General features: G+C 45.2%; 3 protein-coding genes across 6 annotated transcripts in view; 2 read left to right on the top strand and 1 right to left on the bottom strand.

Annotated features, from left to right (window-relative positions):
• Positions 1–913: 913 nt before the first annotated feature.
• Positions 914–6,381, top strand: trim65 (tripartite motif containing 65). Of its 2 annotated transcripts, none has more exons than XM_031568578.2 (7): positions 914–987; positions 1,675–2,111; positions 2,377–2,472; positions 2,767–2,997; positions 3,469–3,637; positions 4,092–4,181; positions 5,165–6,381. In XM_031568578.2, exons 2-7 carry the CDS (start codon positions 1,698–1,700, stop codon positions 5,704–5,706), a joined length of 1,542 nt encoding a protein of 513 aa, XP_031424438.1. In that variant the 5' UTR covers positions 914–987; positions 1,675–1,697; the 3' UTR covers positions 5,707–6,381. The 2 variants fall into 2 exon arrangements, with proteins under 2 accessions (XP_031424438.1, XP_031424433.1); XM_031568573.2 differs by lacking the exon at positions 914–987 and adding an exon at positions 998–1,094.
• A 22-nt stretch (positions 6,382–6,403) lies between these two features.
• Positions 6,404–15,445, bottom strand: wbp2 (WW domain binding protein 2). Its single transcript, XM_012823233.3, has 8 exons — positions 15,249–15,445; positions 14,127–14,235; positions 13,633–13,768; positions 12,069–12,161; positions 11,022–11,171; positions 10,527–10,646; positions 10,189–10,259; positions 6,404–7,896 (listed from the first exon to the last, which is right to left on the bottom strand). The coding sequence occupies exons 1-8, from the start codon at positions 15,305–15,307 to the stop codon at positions 7,849–7,851; spliced, it is 786 nt and encodes a 261-aa protein (XP_012678687.1). The 5' UTR covers positions 15,308–15,445; the 3' UTR covers positions 6,404–7,848.
• A 1,176-nt stretch (positions 15,446–16,621) lies between these two features.
• The window catches only part of unc13d (unc-13 homolog D (C. elegans)), a 39,173-nt gene continuing 33,733 nt past the window's right edge, over positions 16,622–22,061 (top strand). Inside the window, exons 1-8 of one of the 3 annotated variants that reach the window (XM_031568566.2) lie at positions 16,622–16,924; positions 17,422–17,523; positions 18,883–18,927; positions 19,329–19,376; positions 19,992–20,039; positions 20,577–20,684; positions 21,436–21,495; positions 21,918–21,984. In XM_031568566.2, the coding sequence (XP_031424426.1) occupies positions 17,461–17,523; positions 18,883–18,927; positions 19,329–19,376; positions 19,992–20,039; positions 20,577–20,684; positions 21,436–21,495; positions 21,918–21,984 (439 nt within the window). In that variant the 5' untranslated portion in view covers positions 16,622–16,924; positions 17,422–17,460. Of the gene's footprint in view, positions 16,925–17,191; positions 17,524–18,882; positions 18,928–19,328; positions 19,377–19,991; positions 20,040–20,576; positions 20,685–21,435; positions 21,496–21,917; positions 21,985–22,061 lie in introns of those variants that run through there. The other 2 variants (XM_031568558.2, XM_031568555.1) reach the window with 2 other exon arrangements.

Below are 22,061 nucleotides of genomic sequence, written 5' to 3'. Positions count from 1 at the left end.
CTAACTATGTTTTATTATAGGTTGTTTTAACCATGTTTTTAAACTATGTTCTCACTGTGGCACTCCGAGATTCATGTGAATATAGAGTGCGTTATAAATTAAATGAATTATTATTTTTTTATTATTAAATGTAAATGTGTCTTTCAAGAAGGAAGCCTAACCATTTAAATGGGATGAGCTGAGTCAGCGACACCTGAAAAGTTGACAGACTGGGAACAAATTTAAACAAATTAAATATGAGAGGCACATAGATTGTAAAATCTGATTGTTTGTTTCAAGGTGCCGAACAAGATTCTAAAATAAAAAGTAACGTCCAACCTTTTAATCCCGTGGCCTATTCACTTCTAGAGGCTGAATTGACATAGCAATATTGGGGTGAGATTTCTTTATTAGAGGGTGTAGATCACGATTCTGAAATTAAGTCAGGATTTATCATCTGCTTGGCGTGTGCAGCCTTTCAAGCGTGTGACCTATTGACCTCTGCATGCCGAACTGACATACACTGATGCTGCAAAAGTTGTTAGGCTGAGATAACAAAAAAATTAACCCCCTCAATATAGGTGTCAAATCTCTTTATTAGAAGGTGTAGAAACTTGATTCTGAAATACAAAATGGGGAATTGTTGAGTTGAACTCTTATGTATGTAGCTACAAGGTACGTTTTTAACACTTTGGCAAAGCAGATGATATACAATGAAATATATAGACCTATTTCACTGTTATAGATATAAATATATAGACCTATTTCACTTTTCATTAGGATCTATGTCACCATAAATACTACAGCCAGACATGCAAATTCGACTTTAAATTACGTTTATTTTCAACACTCGCTAGTCTTAACTAGCGTATTGTAGTAAGTTTCAGACCGGACTATTATTTTAACATGTTTTCAACAGTATTCGGCCGCCATTGCTAAAAATCGGATGTGTTATTTAGGATGGCGTAACGCTGCTTCGCCAAGCAAGCGTTTTGGATTTACGGAAACGTAAGTACGTCATTTGGTGGAAGCATCTGTTGGGTTGTTGGGTGATTGGGTGATGAGAAGCTGGAGTAGGTTCATCAACATCAGATGCCCGTCATTCAGAGTTTCTTGTAAGTTGACGTAGCATTGAAAAATGTACTGACAATAGTCTGTATGCAGCTATTTATACCATGTCAAATTTGAACAAAACATGTATCTTTCATTGTAACGAAATTAGCATAGTGCTGAACAAAGCTTGCTGCTGTGGATGCCAGACAGAGCTAGCTAGCCTAGCTAACTTAGCTGGTTAGCTACCGATGGAGAGTTCCACAACATTGTGGTTGACTTAACGGTTTAAGTGAAATTCTTATAATAAATATAAAATAACACTAAGCAGCCTCCCGACTGACCCAGCGGTCCACAAGTCAACAACGTTATGCCAGCAAACTGCCAGTAATCATACCTAGCTAACGCTCCTAGCAACGTCATTGATAGGATTTTAAATTAGCTGGATTTTCATATTCTGTGCTAGAAAAAAACAACTAACAGCAACGGGCAGGACGCCATCCAGTAAATGTCTGTGTTTGGAGAGGGTGAAGTAATTTGTGTTTTGATTGCAGTTGTCAGCGTATGCATTATTTATAACGGACTGTCTGCATTAGTTTCACGTTTTCATTTCACAGTATTTTCTGTACTCTTGTTTTCATACAGAACTCGATGATTCTTAGAAGGGAATGGAGTCTGACAATTTGAATTGCGCCATCTGCATAGAGAAATTTCGAGTGCCTGTCACCATCCCATGCGGACACACTTTCTGTCAGGAATGCATTGGTAAGCTGTGGGATACCAAGGAGAAAGCAGGCATCGGGGCACTGTGTCCGCTATGCAATGAAGAGTTCAAGAGCAGGCCGCCACTGAAGAGGAACGTCTCCCTGTGTCTGTTGACCGACGGCACGGTCTCCAGGGAGCTGCCCTCGGTGTCCAGGGCAGACTGCACCGAACCGGGCCTGGAGCTCTGCGGTCGACACAACAAACCTCTGGTCATTTATTGCAAGACTGAAGGGATGTGCGTGTGCTACGAATGCGCCATCACCGCCTGTAAAAACCATGAACAGGTTCTGGTCGAAGAGGAGAGGAAAAGTAGAGAGGTAATATAGTCCTAAGTAATATAGTAATATAGTAATAACAGCTGTTGAGGCCATTAATTAATAAAACCCTTATTAATCATAATTTCTCTAATAAACCCTGCACACATGTCAGGAATCTAGGTATTACATCACAAGTTCGTCATAAAGAATGTAATAATAGTGTTATTAATGTAGTTGGAGGTGAAATAAGACACTTTTAGAGGTTTACCTTTATGTTTACCGTTGCGGGGGATACTGAAGAACACAATGCATGTTGCTTCAACAGGCTGGACTGAAGAAGGCGGCTGTGGAAATAAAGAAGCACATGGATGAAACAGAGAGGAACATCATCAAGCTCAAGGAGAACATCGCCACCGCTAAGGTGTGTGTGTGTGTGTGAATGTGTTTGTGTGTGTGTGTGTGTGTGAGTGTGAAAATCACCAACTTCAGTGACTAAAGTGCTTAAAGGCAGCACAGTAAATTCAGTTAAATTCAATGCATATTGAATATAATATAGCGTTAAAACAATACAATTGTCTCAAGGCGCTTTACAGTGCCAAGGGCCTGAACCCCCTTAGAGCAAGCACAATAGTGACAGGGGCAAGGAAAAACAGAAATAAGATGAGTGCTCCCCTAACTGGCCTGTTGTGTTTGTGTTGGGGTGGGGTGGGTGCAGGGGTCCTACCAGAAGACGGGCGAGTGGCTGCACACGCGGTTCTCCCAGCTGGTGAAGGTCCTGGAGGAGAAGCAGGAGGTGACAGAAAGCCACGTGAGTCAGGAGCAGGAGGCGGTGCTGACCCAGGCCCAGGCCCAGCTGGACGCCCTGCAGGAGCAGGCCCAGAGGCTCAGGCAGAGCCACCAGCTGATAGACACACTCAGGACGCTACCAGACAACAAGCTCATACAGGTCAGTGTGTGTGTGTGTGTGTGTAATACTACCAGACCGCAAGCACATACAGGACAGTGTGTGTGTGTGTGTAATACTACCAGACCGCAAGCACATACAGGACAGTGTGTGTGTGTAATACTACCAGACCGCAAGCACATACAGGACAGTGTGTGTGTGTGTGTGTTTGTGTGTAATACCACCAGACCGCAAGCTCATACAGGTCAGTGTGTGTGTGTGTAATACTACCAGACCGCAAGCTCATACAGGTCAGTGTGTGTGTGTGTGTGTGTGTAGTACTACCAGACCGCAAGCTCATACAGGACAGTGTGTGTGTGTTTGTGTAACACTACCAGACAGCAAGCTCATACACGTTAGTGCACTGTCTTTTTGTATGTTGTGTTGCATGTTGTGTGTGTCCATATTGCTCTGTTGATACAACTTACACATTCCACTGATGGGAGGGTGTGTGTGTTTGTGTGTCTGCCACAGGAATCTCGACCTGTGGAGGTACCACAGCTGCAGGAAGTTGCTGTTGACGTCAACGTCAATCTGCAGGACAGACTGACGGGTGTCATGGACATCCTCTCCAAAATATCCAAACTGGTGCTGGAGGACCTGGTAAAGGCCATGGACACCGCTATCGGGCAGGACAAAGAAGGTGGGAATGAGAGAGAGAGAGAGAGAGATGTAGAGAGTGAGAGACAGATGTAGAGAGTGAGAGAAAGAAAGAGACAGAGAGATGTAGAGAGTGAGAGAGAGATGTAGAGAGTGAGAGACAGAAAGAGTGTCTTCATGTCTGTGTCCTTCAACATTAGCAACACTGAAACAGTTTTCTTTGATAAGGATTTGATGTAATTGGTTTGTCTGTGAGGCCTTTCAGATATTCATTGCACCATATTAAAAGACACGCATCTTTTTATTGTGCTTTAAAATCACAGAATGGTTATAATGCCAAAAATTTGAATGTTCCAACAGCAAAATCATAACATTTCAGCTTGTGATTAGAAACTGGAGCTTGACCCAAAAGAGACAGAGGAGGATTAAAAAAAGATGGACGAAAGAGAGAACGCTGCATTGTCTGTTTTGTAACTCTAATGCCTCTCTACCTCCAGGATCCCCCCTGGATAAAAAGCCCACGCTGGCCGTCGTGCCCAGCCCTGCCACCCCTTCTTACCCCGGGGGCAAAGAGGGACTCGGCGAGTGTAAGTCTGATTTTAGAGTAACAGAGCAAGATGATACAGTCTCGGACTGGCTTTTACTCGTTGGCGAGCGCTAACACACAGACAGAAGACAGAAGGATGCAAGTCAGATGCTGAGCAGGCCTTTTTTCTGTCGGACTAGTCAACAGAACTTATAAGTGGTCTTGCTATATCTTGTGTTGCGCTTGCTTGATGTTTGGCTGTGTTTGGAAAGGTTTCAATTCACTAGTTTTTCATCATAAACATCCCTGCCAATGTTATTTATGAAAGAATGCAACATAGGTAGTAACCTTATCGCTGTCATCCATCTCAGAGGTTTATAGTTATCTACCTCAGTCTCAGCCATCCAAATAAATTCCTCTCATGCCAAAAGGTTAGAAACCTTTTGAAACCTTGAAAACCTAACTCCGCTAGCTTGCGATAAATTACACTGTCCAATATAAATTATGCACAATAGGTGCCTTCATCATGTTGCCAAAATTGTATTCGATTACACACTCCACATTCAAACGCTTAGAAAACAATGTATATTGGCTGACAATGCGAGCAGTATTTCAGCAAAACTCAAATTTGTCATTCTGTTTTTGTTATTTTTGTTTATGTTGGCGTTCATCTCCGATGTCACACTAAATAAAACTATGCTGTCATATTTGTGTAAAATCTTGTAATATTACCCTACATTGTCAGTCTACATACTTATTTGGCTTCTGGCGTTGTCTTTGCTGGTTCCGTATTCTTCGGCTTGTCAACAAATACACGTGTACCACTGTCCATTAGGGGGTCTCAAAGCGGGATTAGTATTTACAACAGTGGTGTAAATGTGAGCTACACTCTGCAACTTTAGGGGGAGCTCAGTAGCAAAAAAACACTAATTCTCACATACTGGGGCTTTAAAAGAATTCAGTTCTTCTAATTATTATCAATAATAACTTGTCCACTCTCCACAGATATAAATTAATAACCTCTACCCTCGTCACTCCCCACAGATCGCTGTTCGCTCACTTTCGACCCCCGCACGGCTAACTCCCACCTGCAGCTGTCGCTAAGCAACCGCCGAGCGGAGCACCTGACAACGGGGCCGCGGCAGGTGCCGGCGGACAAAGCGCGGTTCGACCACACCTGGCAGGTGCTGTGCCACGAGGGCTTCCTCCACGGACGCCACTACTGGGAGCTGGAGGTGTCCAAGCCCTGGGCCTACCTGGGCGTCACCTACCAGGCCATCCCGCGCAAGGAGAAGGGCAAGCAGTGCATGGTGGGAATGAACGAGCTCTCCTGGAGCCTGCAGCTGGACGAGCGGCAGTTCAGCGCCTGGCACGCCGGACGGCGCGAGCCGGTTGCCGCGCCGCAGCTGCAGCCGCAGCACCAGCCGCTGCACATCGGCATGCTGCTGGACTACGAGGCCGGCACGCTCACCTACTACGGCGAGGGCCAGACGCGGCTGCACGCCTTCCACTGTGCCTTCTCTCAGGAGCTCTTCCCCGCGTGCTGGATCGGAGAGGGCGTCAGTGTCACACTCTGCCCCCCCTGACCGCCTCGGGGTGGGGGGTGGGGGGGTCGATGAGGAGGAGGGACCACCCTCCAGAACCGACTTTACAATCAGACCCCCTGGATTTGGACTGAGGTGACTGACAGAGACGAGACGTCCTCCCACAGGCCTGTGGAAATCACTACACAAGAAAAAAGGGAAAGTGTGCGAAGCATCTCTGAGCTAACTCATGAAAAAACACAACAAACAAACAAACACAAACTCATGTCTCTTATAGAAACATCTCTCTATATCTCCACCTCAGAGGTACGACACTCCTGTCCGGTGGCACCAAACCCCCAGCGCCCCCTCACCCACTGGGCCAGTACTTGAGCCTTTGGTCTGAGTGGATGGGGGGGCGGGGGGGTCATGTCAGGACAGGACGACTTTGCACTTAAAAAGCTTCAGAGACAGTGACTCTACTGGGAAGGCTGTGAGAGCGGCTTTTACACACACACACACACACACACACAGACACACACACACACTCTCCGAGACAAACCTCCCATGACATTCTGAGATTTGCCACTCCCTCCTGACCCTACTCAAGTAGTAACTATAAAGTACTGTAATGTTGCCTCCTGGGAAAAACAGAGAAAAACACAAGATCCACTCTCAGAGTTTGTTGGATGAAAAACAAACAAATAAATAAATAAATAAATAAATAAACTGCTGTAAGACAAAGACATCCACCAGCGTGTTTCACTTCACACAAGTTTAGTTTATTAAAATCCAAACTGATGCAGAGTTGACGTCACAGTTCAAAACCCATGCTAGACTGGTACAGCTCGACATTCAAGTAAAGTACGTCATGTTGTAGTCATCTTGTATGGAAATAAATAGCGCATATATTATCAATTTTACAATGAGGAGCGAAAGAGAGAGGGGGGGGGGGGGGAGGCGGGCGGTTAGGTGGGGTTTGGTCGCTGCTGCATAGCGTAGCATTTTTAAAGTGCAAACAGTAGGGTGGCTCCAATTCAGCAGCTGACCCTGGAACTGATCCAGCCCAGATCCGGCCCAGAACTGGGACGGATCCGTTGAGACATCAGCAGCTTCCTGGACAGCTTCTGCTTGATTGACAGATCGAGAAACCTTCATACAAGCGACACGACGACACTGAGGCATTCAGTCAGCATGCTGTACAGCGCACACACACACACACACACACACACACACACACACACAGGGTGCAGAGACATAGTATGCCCCAGTGCCGTGTCTGCCGAGATGCTTGCCCAGAGGTCAGAGGTCACCCAGCGGGGGGAGGGGGGGCCTGTGTGAGGGGTTAAGTGGGGTAGATGGCTTCTGACTGTAATCCTCCCAATATGGCTTCCCCCTGCCAACTGATCCCAGATCAACGTCTCCCTCACACCTGCGGTCGCTACCAATAACTTCACACAGGATGCTAGTGTTTTCCCTCACACCTGCGGTCGCTACCAATAACTTCACACAGGATGCTAGTGTTTCTCCTCACACCTGCGGTCGCTACCAATAACTTCACACAGGATGCTAGTGTTTTCCCCCACACCTGCGGTCGCTACCAATAACTTCACACTGGCCTTTCACTATGCATTAGTACATTGGTCCCAGGCTGCATTTCCCCCACCCCCCAAAAAACTCCTAACAATACATACAAACGGACAAACAGAACGACAATTAAACACTGACTAGCTAGTTTAGTGTTACTCCAAGTTAGTTTTGATTTGGTAGAAAGCAGTCAGACTAAAATGAAATTAAATGAAATAAAATAAACATCATATACATTCACTAACAGTGAGGCAGGCTACCGGTCATTCATTCTTCTCAGTCGGACACGGCGACACTGTCTACCCTCTACACTGTCTCTGGCCCCACAACAGACTAGCTACCACCACCGCCATCTTTTCCGAGTCATTGCCGCGGCAACAGTAACATTCCGTTCTCATCTGTTCCAGATTCCAAACCACGAGACAGAGAGAGTGGCACCAGTGAAGCTTAGAGAGAAGCCTGCTTAAGAAACGGATGCAAAAGGAAAGAGGGAGAGAGGGAGAGATGACAGACTCAGCAGCCTGAGGAGAGAGAGAGGGGAAAGGACAGTAGCTGGAGAGGCTGGGCTGAGCGGGGCTGGGCTGGGCTGGGAGAGACCGCGGGTGGCTCAGGCCTACTCTACTGCTTCTTCTTGTCCTCGGGTGGGGAGTAGGGGGGAGGCTTGTCCTGGAAGAAGAACACAAAAAGAACACAAACGTTCACTGCTCACCATTTAATCCCACAGCACTCACAGCACACCGTGCATGTTCAATGGCTCCTCTGCTGCCTGGGATCAGACCCAGGACCACAGTGATTCTATACAACGCTGCACATGGGCAAAGACTTCATCAGGACAAGACTTAGGACAGGAATATACAGTGTGTTTGTACAGGGAATATATACAGAGTATAGCTCAGAGAACAGTATAGTACCAATATACACAGATGTGTAGCGTATACAGAGTATAGCTCAGAGAACAGTACAGTACTAATATACACAGATGTGTAGAGTATACAGAGTAGAAGGCTCAGTCCAGCTCTGTCCCCAATGTGTGTGTGTGTGTGTGTGTGTGTGTGTCAAACCTGAGAGCTATAGGTGTCCATGCTGTGCTCTGTGTTTATATAGTCTACATGCTGTGTTCTGTGCTAGCCAGTGTTGTAAATACACAGTGTGTGTGTGTGTGTGTGTGTGTGTCCTGAGAGCTGTAGTAGTTGTGTGTGCGGTGTTGACCTGCTGCCTAGAAAGTGACACCCCGTTCTCAGATCAGCAGCAGTGATAGGGAGTGTGTCTGACAGGGAGTAGTCCACCTCAGATTCTTCACTTTAAGAACAAACACTCAGGCCCAGCCATTTCCTTCTCTTTATCATCAACACAAATGATTTCCCTTCATCAGTCAATATTGACACAACGCTGTGCTCTGTGGTCCTAACACACCCAGAGATGGATCCCAAAATGGCTCTGCAGTCTACTTGACAAATGAGGCCCTTAGCATGTGAGTATATGTGAGCGTGCTAGTGTCTGTGTGGTGACTGGTTTAGCGTGTGAGTATATGTGAGCGTGCTAGTGTCTGTGTGGTGACTGGTTTAGCGTGTGAGTATATGTGAGCGTGCTAGTGTCTCTGTGAGCGTGCTAGTGTCTGTGTGGTGACTGGTCTAGCATGCTAGTGTCTGTGTGGTGACTGGTCTAGTGGAGGCCTGACTCTCAGCCTCTCTGGCTTCAGGTTAAATGAATGCTGTTTCAGCACACAACGGGTGTCTGGTTAATGACCTCAGTTTTTCCTGCAACCTTAAGTAGTACCTGAGCCTGGAATGGATCTGTGTCTATGCTGGTCCATGCCGGCCTGAGTCAGACCCATTTCAGGGGTTAGGACCAGCTTATTCTTAGGGAGTACACCACCGGCCTGAGTCGGACCCATTTCAGGGGTTAGGACCAGCTTATTCTTAAGGAGTAGACCACGGGCCTGAGTCAGACCCATTTCAGGGGTTAGGACCAGCTTATTCTTAGGGAGTAGACCACGGGCCTGAGTCAGACCCATTTCAGGGGTTAGGACCAGCTTATTCTTAGGGAGTACACCACCGGCCTGAACCCTGGACTGCATTTATTTCACATTTCCTTAAGCTCATACTTCTAGGGAACTTCATATTTAATGTTACAAGTATCACACCTTAGATATATTTCCCATGTCTACAAATGAGGCCATTTCACTTTAAAAGTGACTGACTGAAGAAAAGCGTAGAATAATAGAGGACTACAGGTAGCCATTTTGACCAACACCATTTACTGGTGCCATTTTGTGCAGGCACTGACAGGCACTGACAGACACTGTAATGTAAATGTTCCAGGACAAGGTGGTGTGAAAAGGTGAGGTGTGAATGCTGGGTGAAAGAAGATGGAGAGGACCAGGTGAGCAGAGACAGTAGGTGGAAAAAACGTTCTGGTGATGATGACACAGAGGAGGAGGAAGAAGAATGGTAAATGGACTGCATATACTATATAGCGCTTATATAACCCAAATCTCTACAGATGACATCTACCCATTCATACACACACCTTTCCTACTCATAAAGCACCCAAAGCTCTACAGATGACATCTACCCATTCATACACACACCTTTTCTACTCATAAAGCACCCAAAGCTCTCAAAGCTCTACAGAGGACATCTACCTATTCATACACACACCTTTTCTACTCATAAAGCACCCAAAGCTCTCAAAGCTTTACAGATGACGTCTACCCATTCATACACACACCGATGGCAGAGACTACTATCTGTGGTGCTAAATTGCACATCATGAGTGGTTGGGGGTTGAGTGTCTTGCTCAAGGACACTTGGTGAGGAGGAGTCAGGATTGAACCAGCAACCTTCAGATTGCTAAACTCTGACTCATCTGCCTCCTGAACCGCTATCACAAGGAAGGAGAGAGAGAGATGGAGAAGGGTGCAGCGTGGGTGTGAGTAGCGAAAGGCTGTTTGCTCACCTCTGGCAGATAGACATGAGAAGGAGAGACACAGCTAGCACTGGCGGCTGCCTCGGCTGCCTTAGCCTCAGCTAGAGAGAGAGAGAGAGAGAGAGAGAGAGAGAGAGAGAGAAAGAGAAAGGAGAGAAAGAGAGAAGGAAACACTGGTTTCAAACTGGAAGATACACATACACTCGTACTACTGTGGTAACACATACAGTAGTACTACTGTTGTAACACATACACTAATACTTCTGTTGTAACACATACACAATGACACTACTTGTAGTATTCTTATGAATGTCTATGAACACATACGCTGTGAGTGCTAGGTGTGGTGTGGTAGCTCAGGGTCTTACCTGCAGAGGTTTTGGGCAGGTCCAGGCCTTGCGGCGACTGCCCCAGGGGTGCAGAATACGGGGGAGGGGGCATGTAGGCAGCAGGGCCGTCGAACGCTGGGGGGTTAGGATAGAAGCCATCTGCGGGGTCAGACAAACACTGAGAGATGAGGGGCTAGCAACCGTGCTACATGCTACCATTAAGCGTTCAGTGAAATCTACATTCCAGGAACAGAGAATCTATTCTGTCCAAAGTATAATTATGATGAATAATGAAATTATGAAAATATATACTTCTGCATGAATATGTTATATCATCATTGTAAGTGTCTAAAAAAGTTATGTGTAATGTTTACATACATTACATTATTGTAACATTGTTACATTATTTGTGGGGGTGGAAAGTTACAAATGTAATTAATAACAATAAATACAACAATAATAATAATAATATTTTGGCTTTGACATAGATGACGAACACTGGCTCTGGAGGGTTAGGGTGGGGTGTGTCCGTACCAGGTGGTGGGGGGGCGGGGTAGCTATAGCCAGGAGGGGGCCCCGCTGCATACATCCCATTGGCTGGAGGAGGGGGGTAAGCGCAGGCCCCGTTCGCCGCCATAAAGGGGCAGTTTCCGAAATTCCCCAGAACTGGCTGTCCTTTGGATGCTGTAGGGTGTGGGCAAGGTGACCCAAAGCGGAAAGACACATGGAAAGAGTTAAAATTACATTTACAGTCCATTCTCTTGCAATACTGGAAATCCCCATTCAATGCAAGAAAAACACAAAATCAAATCCTCAAAATGCGAGAACAAATCCCCAAATCAAAATAAATCAATCAGCACCGTGAAAGAGGAAATGTTTTTTTTTTTTTTTGTAAGAAACCGCAAATTGATCCTCGATTTGTCTCAACTCTGAGATAATCATACACCATGGTAGTCTGGACTGAAGTTGGTCTGAGCTTTCTTAGTTCTTCACCTGACCTGCTTTGGTCAATAGTTTCTTTTGAGATGGACTTTCCATGGAGGTATTATATAGACCTGGAGAGAGAGAGGAAGTACCACCCCCATTCATTTCAACAGCAGATGCTATGCTAGCTACTTCAACACAGGAAGCACCAAGTTGAGCGCTGACATCTTTAACAATGGCGTACTATGGGCAAGGAGGCTCTTCATAAGCTTTTCGTAGAAATGGTGCCAAAAGTAAGCATCCATGGTCCGACATTTTTAAATATTTGAAAGATTTTTAAAGTCAATTTGGATGCTAACCCTTCAAATGCTGACCCCTGGGACTTTCCAAGCCAAACCCAAGTGTCAAGGCAGTTTCCAAGGACATGGTGTAGTACCTATGAGTCCAGCAGGTGGCAGTATACCCAAACCACACCACAGATGCCCAGTGGCTGCTATAAGACTCTTTCTTCCATCTAGGAGACAGGGGTGGGGGCTTTAACAAGAAGCTGACTGTCCTATGCACAACTGGGCAACTCAGCCCCACAGGCCAGTCAGGAAATGAAATAAGATTAAAACAAAAACACCATTCAGAGGAACGTGGCGGCCATCCTCCTACCCTGGGCGGCCACGTGCAGCATGTGCTGGCCAAACTCGATGGCTCCGCCTGCGTTGAAGATCAGCTTGAAGTTTGCAGTGCCTTCCCAGCCTCCTGGACAAGACCAAACACATCAAACACAGATCAATTTAACATTAGAGACAGATACAGGATATAAACCAAGACACATCTGCATCAGCTCTACCCATTCAAATTCTTGTGATTAAGTAGTTGATGGGTGCTTAAGTGGGTGGGATGGGAACTTGGCTGTGCAAACATTCATTACTGAGAGTCCATAAGTAAGTCACTGCATGAATGTGATTAATGTGGGTAACTGTCAGAGCTACCGCTCACCATTCTGCTGAAAGCTTGTTGATATTTGAGCTTAAAAATGTACTGGAATAGTGTATGGCTTGGTCCATACCCCTAGGAATATGTGTGAATATACATTTGGCTTGGACCATACACTAGGAATATGTATGAATATACATTTGGCTTGGACCATACCCTAGGAATATGTATGAATATAATTAAGACCTTTGTCAGGTTTTTAATGGCACACACGACACACTGGAACACACACATGCATATATGGAGGCGACACAGGACACACACAGGACACACACACACACACACACACACACACACGCAGGTAGGCCTGAGGTCGCGGTGAATTTATTTTCTGCTTTTTCCCATCCTGGAACGTCCTTCCTCAAGGACCCCCCAGGAGCAGTGGGCAGCTTGTAGCGCCCGGGGACCAAGTGAAGTGAACTGTCCATCTTTGGTCAGGGATGGACATGTGTTCTGTTCTTTTTGCATGTTTTTTCTGTTGGGGTCCTTAGTGGAGGAAACCCCTTGTGAACACGGGGAGAACATGCAAACTCCACACAGAAAGGCCCGGGAGAGCACCACCTGAGCACTGTGCACTCTGGGGAGGACCTGCCCCCCAGAGCCAACATTTGGCTTGGCCCATACCCTAGGAATATGTATGAATATACATTTTTGAGTGCACACGCTGGACAGAAAGCTAGAGGAATGTAAAGAGATTTTTGCTGCAAGTGTAAAGGCTTCTAATCAAGGACTGCACCATAAATACAAGCCCATTTAAAAGTCCTAGTCTGCATAAATCTGATTCATGTGGGTGACTGCTAAGGCCTCCCCCGTGTAGAGGCCAGCGCCTGCGCTGATATATTTACTGTCCCAACCCCACCTCTGCCAAGACACAGCCTCTGGCACAGCCTCTGACACAGCCTCACAGCTTCTGTCTGGTGATGGGGTTTCACAAGACCCCTTGGATGGGACACATTGTGCAAGCTCTCAGAGGTGTGAAGTCACATGACGCACTAGGGAGGAGGCTGTTCTGATTGGTTGTGTGTTATGGGGAGGAGGCTGTGCTGATTGGTTGTGTGTTATGGTTGTGTGTTATGGGGTCTGATGAAGGAGCAACGCTGGCCAGGAAATAATCATTCCTGCCTTGTCTTATTGTGTGAAGTGTGCGTGGTCTGTGTGTGTGTGCCAGTGTGTGTGTGTGTGTGTGTCAGTGTGAGTGTGTGTGTGTGTGTGTGTGTGTGTGTGTGTGTCTCACCCCCTGGTTCTGCGCTGACTGTCGCCTTGATGTAATTAGCTCCCAGTACAGGCTGCTTGACCTCACAGCCCTTCATCAGGTAGAAAGGCATCATGAACGACTGCAGGGCCTCTTTGCCTTTCGCCAGGAAGATCACCTGAAGCAAAACAAAAACATGAACTGGGATAAACTGTCTGTGTGTGTGTGTATGTGTGTGTATTGCAGGGGTATGGGTGTGTGTGTATGAGTGATAACTGCATGTTTATGTGTGTGAGATCGATGAGTGTCTGTTTGTCTGTCTGAGTATATGTGACTGATGAACCGGTGCTTGTGTGTATATGATTAAGAAAGGAGCACACCTCAGGATGAACTGTAACACCTCTTTGTCCTGTATGCAGAGCTACACACCCAGCGGTGGTGTTCCATACCCTACAGGACCAGCGGTGGTGTTCCATACCCTACACATTTAGCGGTGGTGTTCCATACCCTACACATTTAGCGGTGGTGTTACCTACCCTGTATGGGGTCATGTAGACGCTTCCCTTCCTACTTTTCTTGAAAGCATCAGGGAGACGGTCTGCCTCACAAAACGTCAGCTCCACATTCTCATAGGTCATCAATATGCTGGAATTAAACACACACATGTTTGCTGGTCAATTAGGGAACAACATGAATTGAATTGTATGTAATTAGTCTTAGGACCAATTATTTATTAAGGAACATGCCAAATACAATTTCAAATAAAAACGATGTGTGTCATTAACATTAGCAAGCCAGTCGTTTCCATGAAACTGTGTACGAAGGCAGATTTGGTACATTTCTGCTGCATGGCATTTGCCAAATAACTGTATGTCTAATGACTTAGTAATAACTAGGCTAACTGACAGTGACTCACTTTTTTAGTTTGAACTGAAGCAGCGATATAATTTATCTGGATCTAATCTAACACATGCCCTCCCATTAGTGGGGGGTATTCGATTAAATAACTCCGATACATGTTCTTAACCTCAGACAAGCCAGCTATTTACGGCACCTGAAGGGATTCTAGCAAAAGGCAGCTAAGAAGCTTAAGGGGGCAAATGTCCCAGACACACCATTGGTGGACTGGCTATTTACAAAATGCACCTGCAATGGGTTTACTAATATTAGGTGTATCTGGATGACTTAACGTTAACTCATGCAGAGAGCTTCGAAAAAGCTCCATATATCAAGTACTTCATCAGACTCGTAACTGACACTGACTAATATCTATAGCTCGCTCAAGATATTTTCAGTGGGTTACAATGAATAAGCGAACTGCATTTTTGACATGGCAGTTTCCAGACAGATAGTGGTTAGTTAGCAAACTGGCTACCTTTGCCTAGCGGTACAAGTGAACAAGACCTATCCTAATGTTTAACCAGTTTTACTGGCCAACGTGATTAATACAGATGTGTTGTTAATACATTCAAATAGTAGTAGATGACAATGTTAACCACTCAGATCCTCTAACTGCTAATTGACTGGTCAAGGAACCGTTAGCTTGCTATTTCACAAGCTGGCTAGTAAGTAAACAGATGCTTGCTAGCTAAGTCTACGTTAGCTTCAGAGAAGCACATCCTCATAAATTATGGCTTCCTAAAGCTCATTGGCGTTACCTTTCGCTGTTGTTTATGATGATGCCGCCAGATTCTGAGCTGTTCTTATTAAGGGCCATGGTTCAGTGCCCAAAGGTATTTCAAGCTCCGGTAGCAAGTATCTTCAGCGCATACGTCGCAATAAGTGGTCGATTGACGGACTGTTTTGGTCCCAAACCACCAAACGTGACACGCAAATGCACCTGCACTTCCGGCATGAGATCACACCCACCATATGACATCATCTGTTAGCTAACATCGTGGATGTTTCCCGAATGTTCTTATTATACTACTTAGTGGATATGCTTAAATATTTCATAGTAAATATTTCATAGTAAAACTAACAATATATCAATAAGATATGGATTGTAAAAAAAACATTTCGAACAAGCTTCAAACAGGTCTGACCACTTTGGCAGTGTAATAACTTCTGCTGTCTTGAACATAATTCAAGATCAGAGACCCTTCCAGTTCTCACACAATATGCTAACATATCCCGTTTTCATTCACTTTAGAAACAGTGTGCCTTTTAATGATCAGTGTTCAAATTCGTGTGAGGTGTATGTCATCTGATGTAGGAAGAATCTGATGATAGGACTAACTGATTTCTGTCCAGATGCCAGCTAATCAATGCAGCATGGTTCAAGCTGTATGGTAGATGAAGCCTATATGGTATAGGCTTAACTTCTGAGGCCATTAGGATGTGAGGTTATGGAGTGGCGAAGAAATGACATTGACAGTGGACTGAAGGTTAGCCTACAACACGCATTTAAAAACCTTAACATATAAAATGTGTGACAAACAAACAAAGTAACCACTCAGTCTGCTGTCTCTTAGTAAACGAAAATACATTGTTTAGATGATGAGGCACTATCTAATGCACGCCATATTTAGGTCAGAATTTTTTGTTTTGTTTATGTGTAGTCTCTGGTTTGCTACTTTCTTTTATTATACAGTTCCTTTGTGTGTGTACTCTGGTGATTAAATGTTTTCATAATTGCATAATTTCCCTCCTGTTGCATGGTGGCTGTGCTTCCACGCTAGGCTGTTCCTCTATCAGAGACAGCTTGTCTGGTGAAATATTTTATGGAATATAATTTTTACTGAGGTAATCCCACAGAAATTACACTTTACTCTGATGCTGACCTCTCTATCAGCCTCAGCCTGTCTGGTGAAATAATGTTTCCTTATATCTGAGGAAATACCACAGAGCTGACACCTTTACTCTCACACTAATCTGACCCTGGTCATACACAGCTCCTTGCCGGATAAGGGACAGATCTATGTCTGTATCAGCCACCCTTTGGCCTGTGATGCAAATTAGAGAGCAGATTTACATTCACGGCCACTCTGTATCCAATCATGTGCAAAGGCATTAACCACAGATAGCACTGCAATCATCTTTGGCACAGCATACCTGCACTGAGGGACAGGTTTTTGAGCACTGGGAGGGACGTTTTCTTTTGAAGGGCTTTATCTCTTGACAACACAGTCCCACCATGACAGAAAGGATTTACTCTGAGGGCCTGAAGCAGAGACTGAAATACAGTTTCAACATGGGGAGCTGAAACACCAGCGATATTTTTTTTTTCTTCAAAAGATCGGAGAGATAGCCTTGCATCGCTGTCCTGTTATATGTAACTGAAGCAGAAGAAGCCGTTGCTCGTCAGCAGGCTCAACATTTTAAACAGGAAGTGGTAAGAAAAGTGGCTTTTATAAATATATATATACAGTATATACATAAGTAAAGTGGGCTAACTCTGAAATGACCTGTGGTCAGGGCTGAACACGCACATCCAGGGCAACAGTAGATCTTTCTCTGCAGCGCCGGAGACTGACGAATAAGAATAAGCATTTACAAGTCACAGGTTCAGCTTTTTGTCAGGAAGTACTGACTTCCTCCCCCAACCCCACCCCCCCCCCCCCCCCCACACACACACACACACACACACACACACACACACTCTCTTAAACCACCCTCCCACCCCACCCCATCTATGCTCTTGTATCTGTGTTGGTGGAAGGCTTTTTCAGAAGTCATCTAAGATATTCAAGCAAGCTGAAAGACGTTCCCACTCTCACTCTTCTCTGTCCGCGATCAGTATCAGGAGAGTTGCGTGTCGTTTCCGTTTCACCATCAAGAGGTATTGATCACTCAGTGGTAATACACCATCAGACCTGATTGGATTTACAGGACAGGGTGACTGTGTGAGGATTGATCTTTGGCTACAGCATGGTGCCAGCAGAAGATGGGGAAACCACAAACAGCAACACACTTCTCTGCCCTCCTGAGCAGGCAAGTCAACAGCATTTAACTCAGAGGTCACCATGTGGACGTGTCATCGGTGCCAGGCAAAAAGTCTTACATTTAATGACAATCATGTGTGTGTAAGATAGCAGCTCTCGTTTTTTGTCAAATAATTTTCCTCTGATAATGAGTTGTATCAGCAACGAGACCCAGAACAGTTTCCTCTGAAATACTGCTACAAATAGCATTCAAATGAAAACATGGCACGGTGCACTGTACTTGTTATAACGGCCTTCAGTATTACACTTGTTCTCTGTGACTTTAAAAGAGGATCTGAAAAGGGGGACTATCGCCAAATGGGACAATTTCAGTTTCACTTCAGTTTAGACTTTTAAATGATGATGTGTTGGGGGTGCAGGTGGGGGTGTGGGTGGGTATGAGGGTCCCCCCCCTATAGTAGGTAACTCGCTACTCTGAGACAGATAAGGGCCAGAGTCTCTGGGAGAGCCATTTCTCTCGGAAACGTTGCTTTGCGTTGGGCACTTCAGATGGCCTTCAACGAGGAAGTGGCACAGTGCCGCTCCACACAGTCCGTGCATTTGCATGTCTCTTCCTTGTTTGTCCTGTCGTCTGTGAGCCCTGTGGTGTCGGTGTCAGTGGTATGTAAGGACACTCATGTCTCTTTCGTGTTTGTCCTGTCGTCTGTGAGCCCTGTGGTGTCAGTGGTTTGTAAGAACACTCATGTCTCTTCTCTGTGAACCCTGTGGTGTCAGTGGTATGTAAGGACACTCATGTCTCTGAGCAGAGAAGCATGCTATCTCTTATATCTAATCCATAGCAAAAGCAAAAACCTGCTTGGACAACTGTAGCATTATAAATCCACTACTTCTAACTTACACCAAGTTAGCATATTCACCCATATTTACTCGCACTTGTATTTCTATCTCAGACTTCCAGAACCTTTAGTGAGCTTGTCTGTGGGCCACAGATGCAGTCTGTGCAATGACTCCCTCTATTTAGGGCTAATGCCATAAAATGTATTATTACATGTGAAACCGGTTATGAAATCAGGTCAGCAGCCTTAGCAGGGAGGTGGCTGTCTATCACCGCAAACTAGAGTCATCTCCCCCCACCCCAACACCCCTCTCTCTCAGTACCACCAGTTAGCACCAGTGTCATCTCTCTCCCCCACCCCCCTCTCTCTCCCCCACCTACCCTCTCTCTCCCTGTCTTTCTCTCTCTCTCTTTACCCAAAGCAGCGAGAGAGATACTGATTGGTGGCTTCATGAAGCCAATTTCCCTGCGTAAAAGTGTATGCGCGTGTGTAGTCATAACGTACAGTGCTTTTTAGGGAAAGGGCGTAGATCACAGAATTGACATGTCCGTTCCTTGTCATCGCTCACGCAGGGTCACGGTGCAGGCCGAGGATCCACCAGGAACCGCCAGAGACAGGTACACACACCAGACCGATCTTCCACTTCCTGCCTTTTCCTCTCTCCTTTCCTCTGCTTCCCTTCTCTTCATCTCGTCTTCTCTGCCCCATCTTCTCCTCTCCTCTGCTTTCTTCTCCTCTCCTCTCCTCTGCTTTCTGCTCCTCTCCTCTCCTCTCCTGCTTTCTGCTCCTCTCCTCTCTTCTGCTTTCCTCTCTTCTCCTCTCCTCTCCTCTCCTCTCTTCTGCTTTCTTCTCCTCTCCTCTCCTCTGCTTTCTTCTCCTCTCCTCTTCTCTCCACTCCTCTCCTCTCTCTCCTCTCTTCTCCTCTCCTCTCCTCTCCTCTCTTCTGCTTTCTTCTCCTCTCTTGTCAGTTGCCATCTTCCCCAGTGTGATGCACATCTGTGTTTTTTTTATCCTGTAGGGTTCTCCTGCCCGTAGACTAGCCATGACCAGGAAGAAGGATAAGAGGGTAAGACCTCTGATCATGGGGTGTTGTGGGAAATTAGAATGCGAGTTCTCCAATCATGGAGTATTGTGTGAAATTAGAGGTTTGTCCAAAATCACAAGCACAATATTAAGTTCTCATGAAGCCAAATTATACTAAAGGCCGCCTTTCCTGTGCTCTTCTGTTCAATGTTTCTTGACTTTGGATTTACTGACTATGTACGTGTTTTGTAACCTTATTGCACAAGACATGCTAACAGTGGAGTACTGTCAGCTCTCATTAGAGGTGTGTTATATGGCATTAGAGTACAGACGTGTGTAATATGGCATTAGAGTGCAGACGTGTGTTAGAGTACAGACGTGTGTTATATGGCATTAGAGTACAGACGTGTGTTAGAGTACAGACGTGTGTTATATGGCATTAGAGTACAGACGTGTGTTAGAGTACAGACGTGTGTTATATGGCATTAGAGTGCAGACGTGTGTTAGAGTACAGACGTGTGTTATATGGCATTAGAGTACAGACGTGTGTTATATGGCATTAGAGTACAGACGTGTGTTATATAGCATTAGAGTACAGACGTGCGTTATATGGCATTACAGTACAGACGTGTGTTATATGGCATCTTGCTCTCCACAGAGATCAGAAAATCCTGAGGAGAACCAGCGGCGACAGAAGGAACTGGAGGTGAACATCCGATTGGATAACTCCTCAGCCTATAGCATCTCTGATAACTCCTCAGCCTATTGCATCGCTGTTTTAACATCCGATTGGATAACTCAGCCTATTGCATCTCTGTTTTAACATCCGATTGGATAACTGCTCAGCCTATTGCATCTCTGTTTTAACATCCGATTGGATAACTGCTCAGCCTATTGCATCGCTGTTTTAACATCCGATTGGATAATTTCTCAGCCTATAGCATCTCTGTTTTGCCTGTGTATCCTCTGACAGACAACTGAGGAAAATACCAACAGTATTTTAATAATTGAAGTCTCTTCACTGAACTGTTTGTAATAATATACAAAGAACTGTACATTAGTTTCAAGTTGTTCCTCCATTGAATTTCCAGTGTTGTGTTGGTAAACTGTGTAAATAAATGTGTTGCATTACACAACAGCCCCATGCATTTATGGTCCTCTGTGTGATGGGATCTCTCTCTCTCTCTCTCTCTTTCTCTCTCTCTCTCTCTCTCTCTCTCTCTCTCTCCTCCCATCCCTCTAGTTGACGCCTATGTATAAGGAGCTGCTGTACACTATCGCTCACAGGCATGGGAAACCAGCCACTAAAGAAATCCACACGGACGCCCAGCTCTATCACTACATTCAGCAGGTGAACTCGGGACACACACACAAACACACACACACACACACACACACACACACACACACACATGCAGACAGAAGGGATCTTATTGTTATTGTAAAGCATGGTGGATCACCTCTGTTAAAAAACCTTCTGTGTCCTTGGGTGGAATGGAGAATTATGGGATCCCTTACTTGCCAAAAACGATAGAAGACATTCCTCCAAAACACCTCTTTTTAATGATTTAGTTGCCGTTTCGTGATTTCTGCTAAGAAAAAATTGTTCTTCAAGCAAATAAAACTTTTAAGTTTCAGGTGTTGCGTAGCAACCCATTACTTGCTGACTTCAAATTACAATGAGTCTGTTACGTTAAATGACCGGACTACTTGCGGAATGATATGAAAGATGTGAATTAGAAGCACAAAACCCGTTGCCAATGACAGCGGTCAATATCTTTTCGCAGCGGTGAATATCAGGAAATATTCACCTGCGAACGTTGGGATGGCCCATTCAAATCAACGGTAATCTTTGGAACATTCTGAAGAGCCGTATAATAATGTATATTTATATAATAAATGGCGTCCGTCCTGCTGCTCTGTTTTTGTACAAGCTGTTGAATTAAAACCGACCAATAGAACTTCCACATAGAACATCATTGGCTTACAGCAACACTGTATAACACCTACTCTATCCAATATGCTGAAATAGCCCTGACATCAACACGCATCATGTCCATCTACGCCAGAGAAAGCTAACCTCTTCCTCATTTTCCCCATAGGCTTTCAACATGACAGATGATGAGCAGAAGAGTTTGCTGGAAAAGGTCCAGGGGGCAGAGGTAAGAGACCAGTCTCAGGCCACTGCTGTCCACAGACCAAGACGGTGTGCCAGTATGTATTTATGTCTGAAGACTGCTACTCTATTCTGTGTGCCAGTGTGTCTGTTTGTCTGAGGACTGCTACTGTATTGCATATACAGCATACAGCACAACACAACGCATCAAACCAACGTATATATTTCTGAACTACCTTCAGTGCTCTGTGAAAATTATATATTCATATTTTTTTTATTATAATTCACATACAATCGCATGAAAGGTATTTGTGAGTCACAAAATACATTTGTTAATCCTGTGACATAACCGTAAATGTTTCAGCAACATTTATGTGAGAATTCCGTAACTATTCTAACTCCATAGTAACCGTGAATGTTTCAGTGACATGCACGTCACGTCTGACCATGAGTATGTCCTTCCCTCAGCCTCCTGTGTGCAGCTTGATGGTCACAGTTAAGGAAGCCAAAGACATTCTGGGAAAAGACTGCAGTGGTAAGCTATTTGAAGGCTTTTTCTCTGTACAGAAAGCATCAAATGGACCTAGGGCTTATAAGGAATTGTAGTATAAA

The sequence above is a fragment of the Clupea harengus genome, chromosome 1 (assembly GCF_900700415.2).
Source record: "Clupea harengus chromosome 1, Ch_v2.0.2, whole genome shotgun sequence".
Taxonomy (NCBI): Eukaryota; Metazoa; Chordata; class Actinopteri; order Clupeiformes; family Clupeidae; genus Clupea; species Clupea harengus.
The sequence above is the reverse complement of the archived record's forward strand: the minus strand, read 5'-3'. Positions and strand labels throughout refer to the sequence as shown.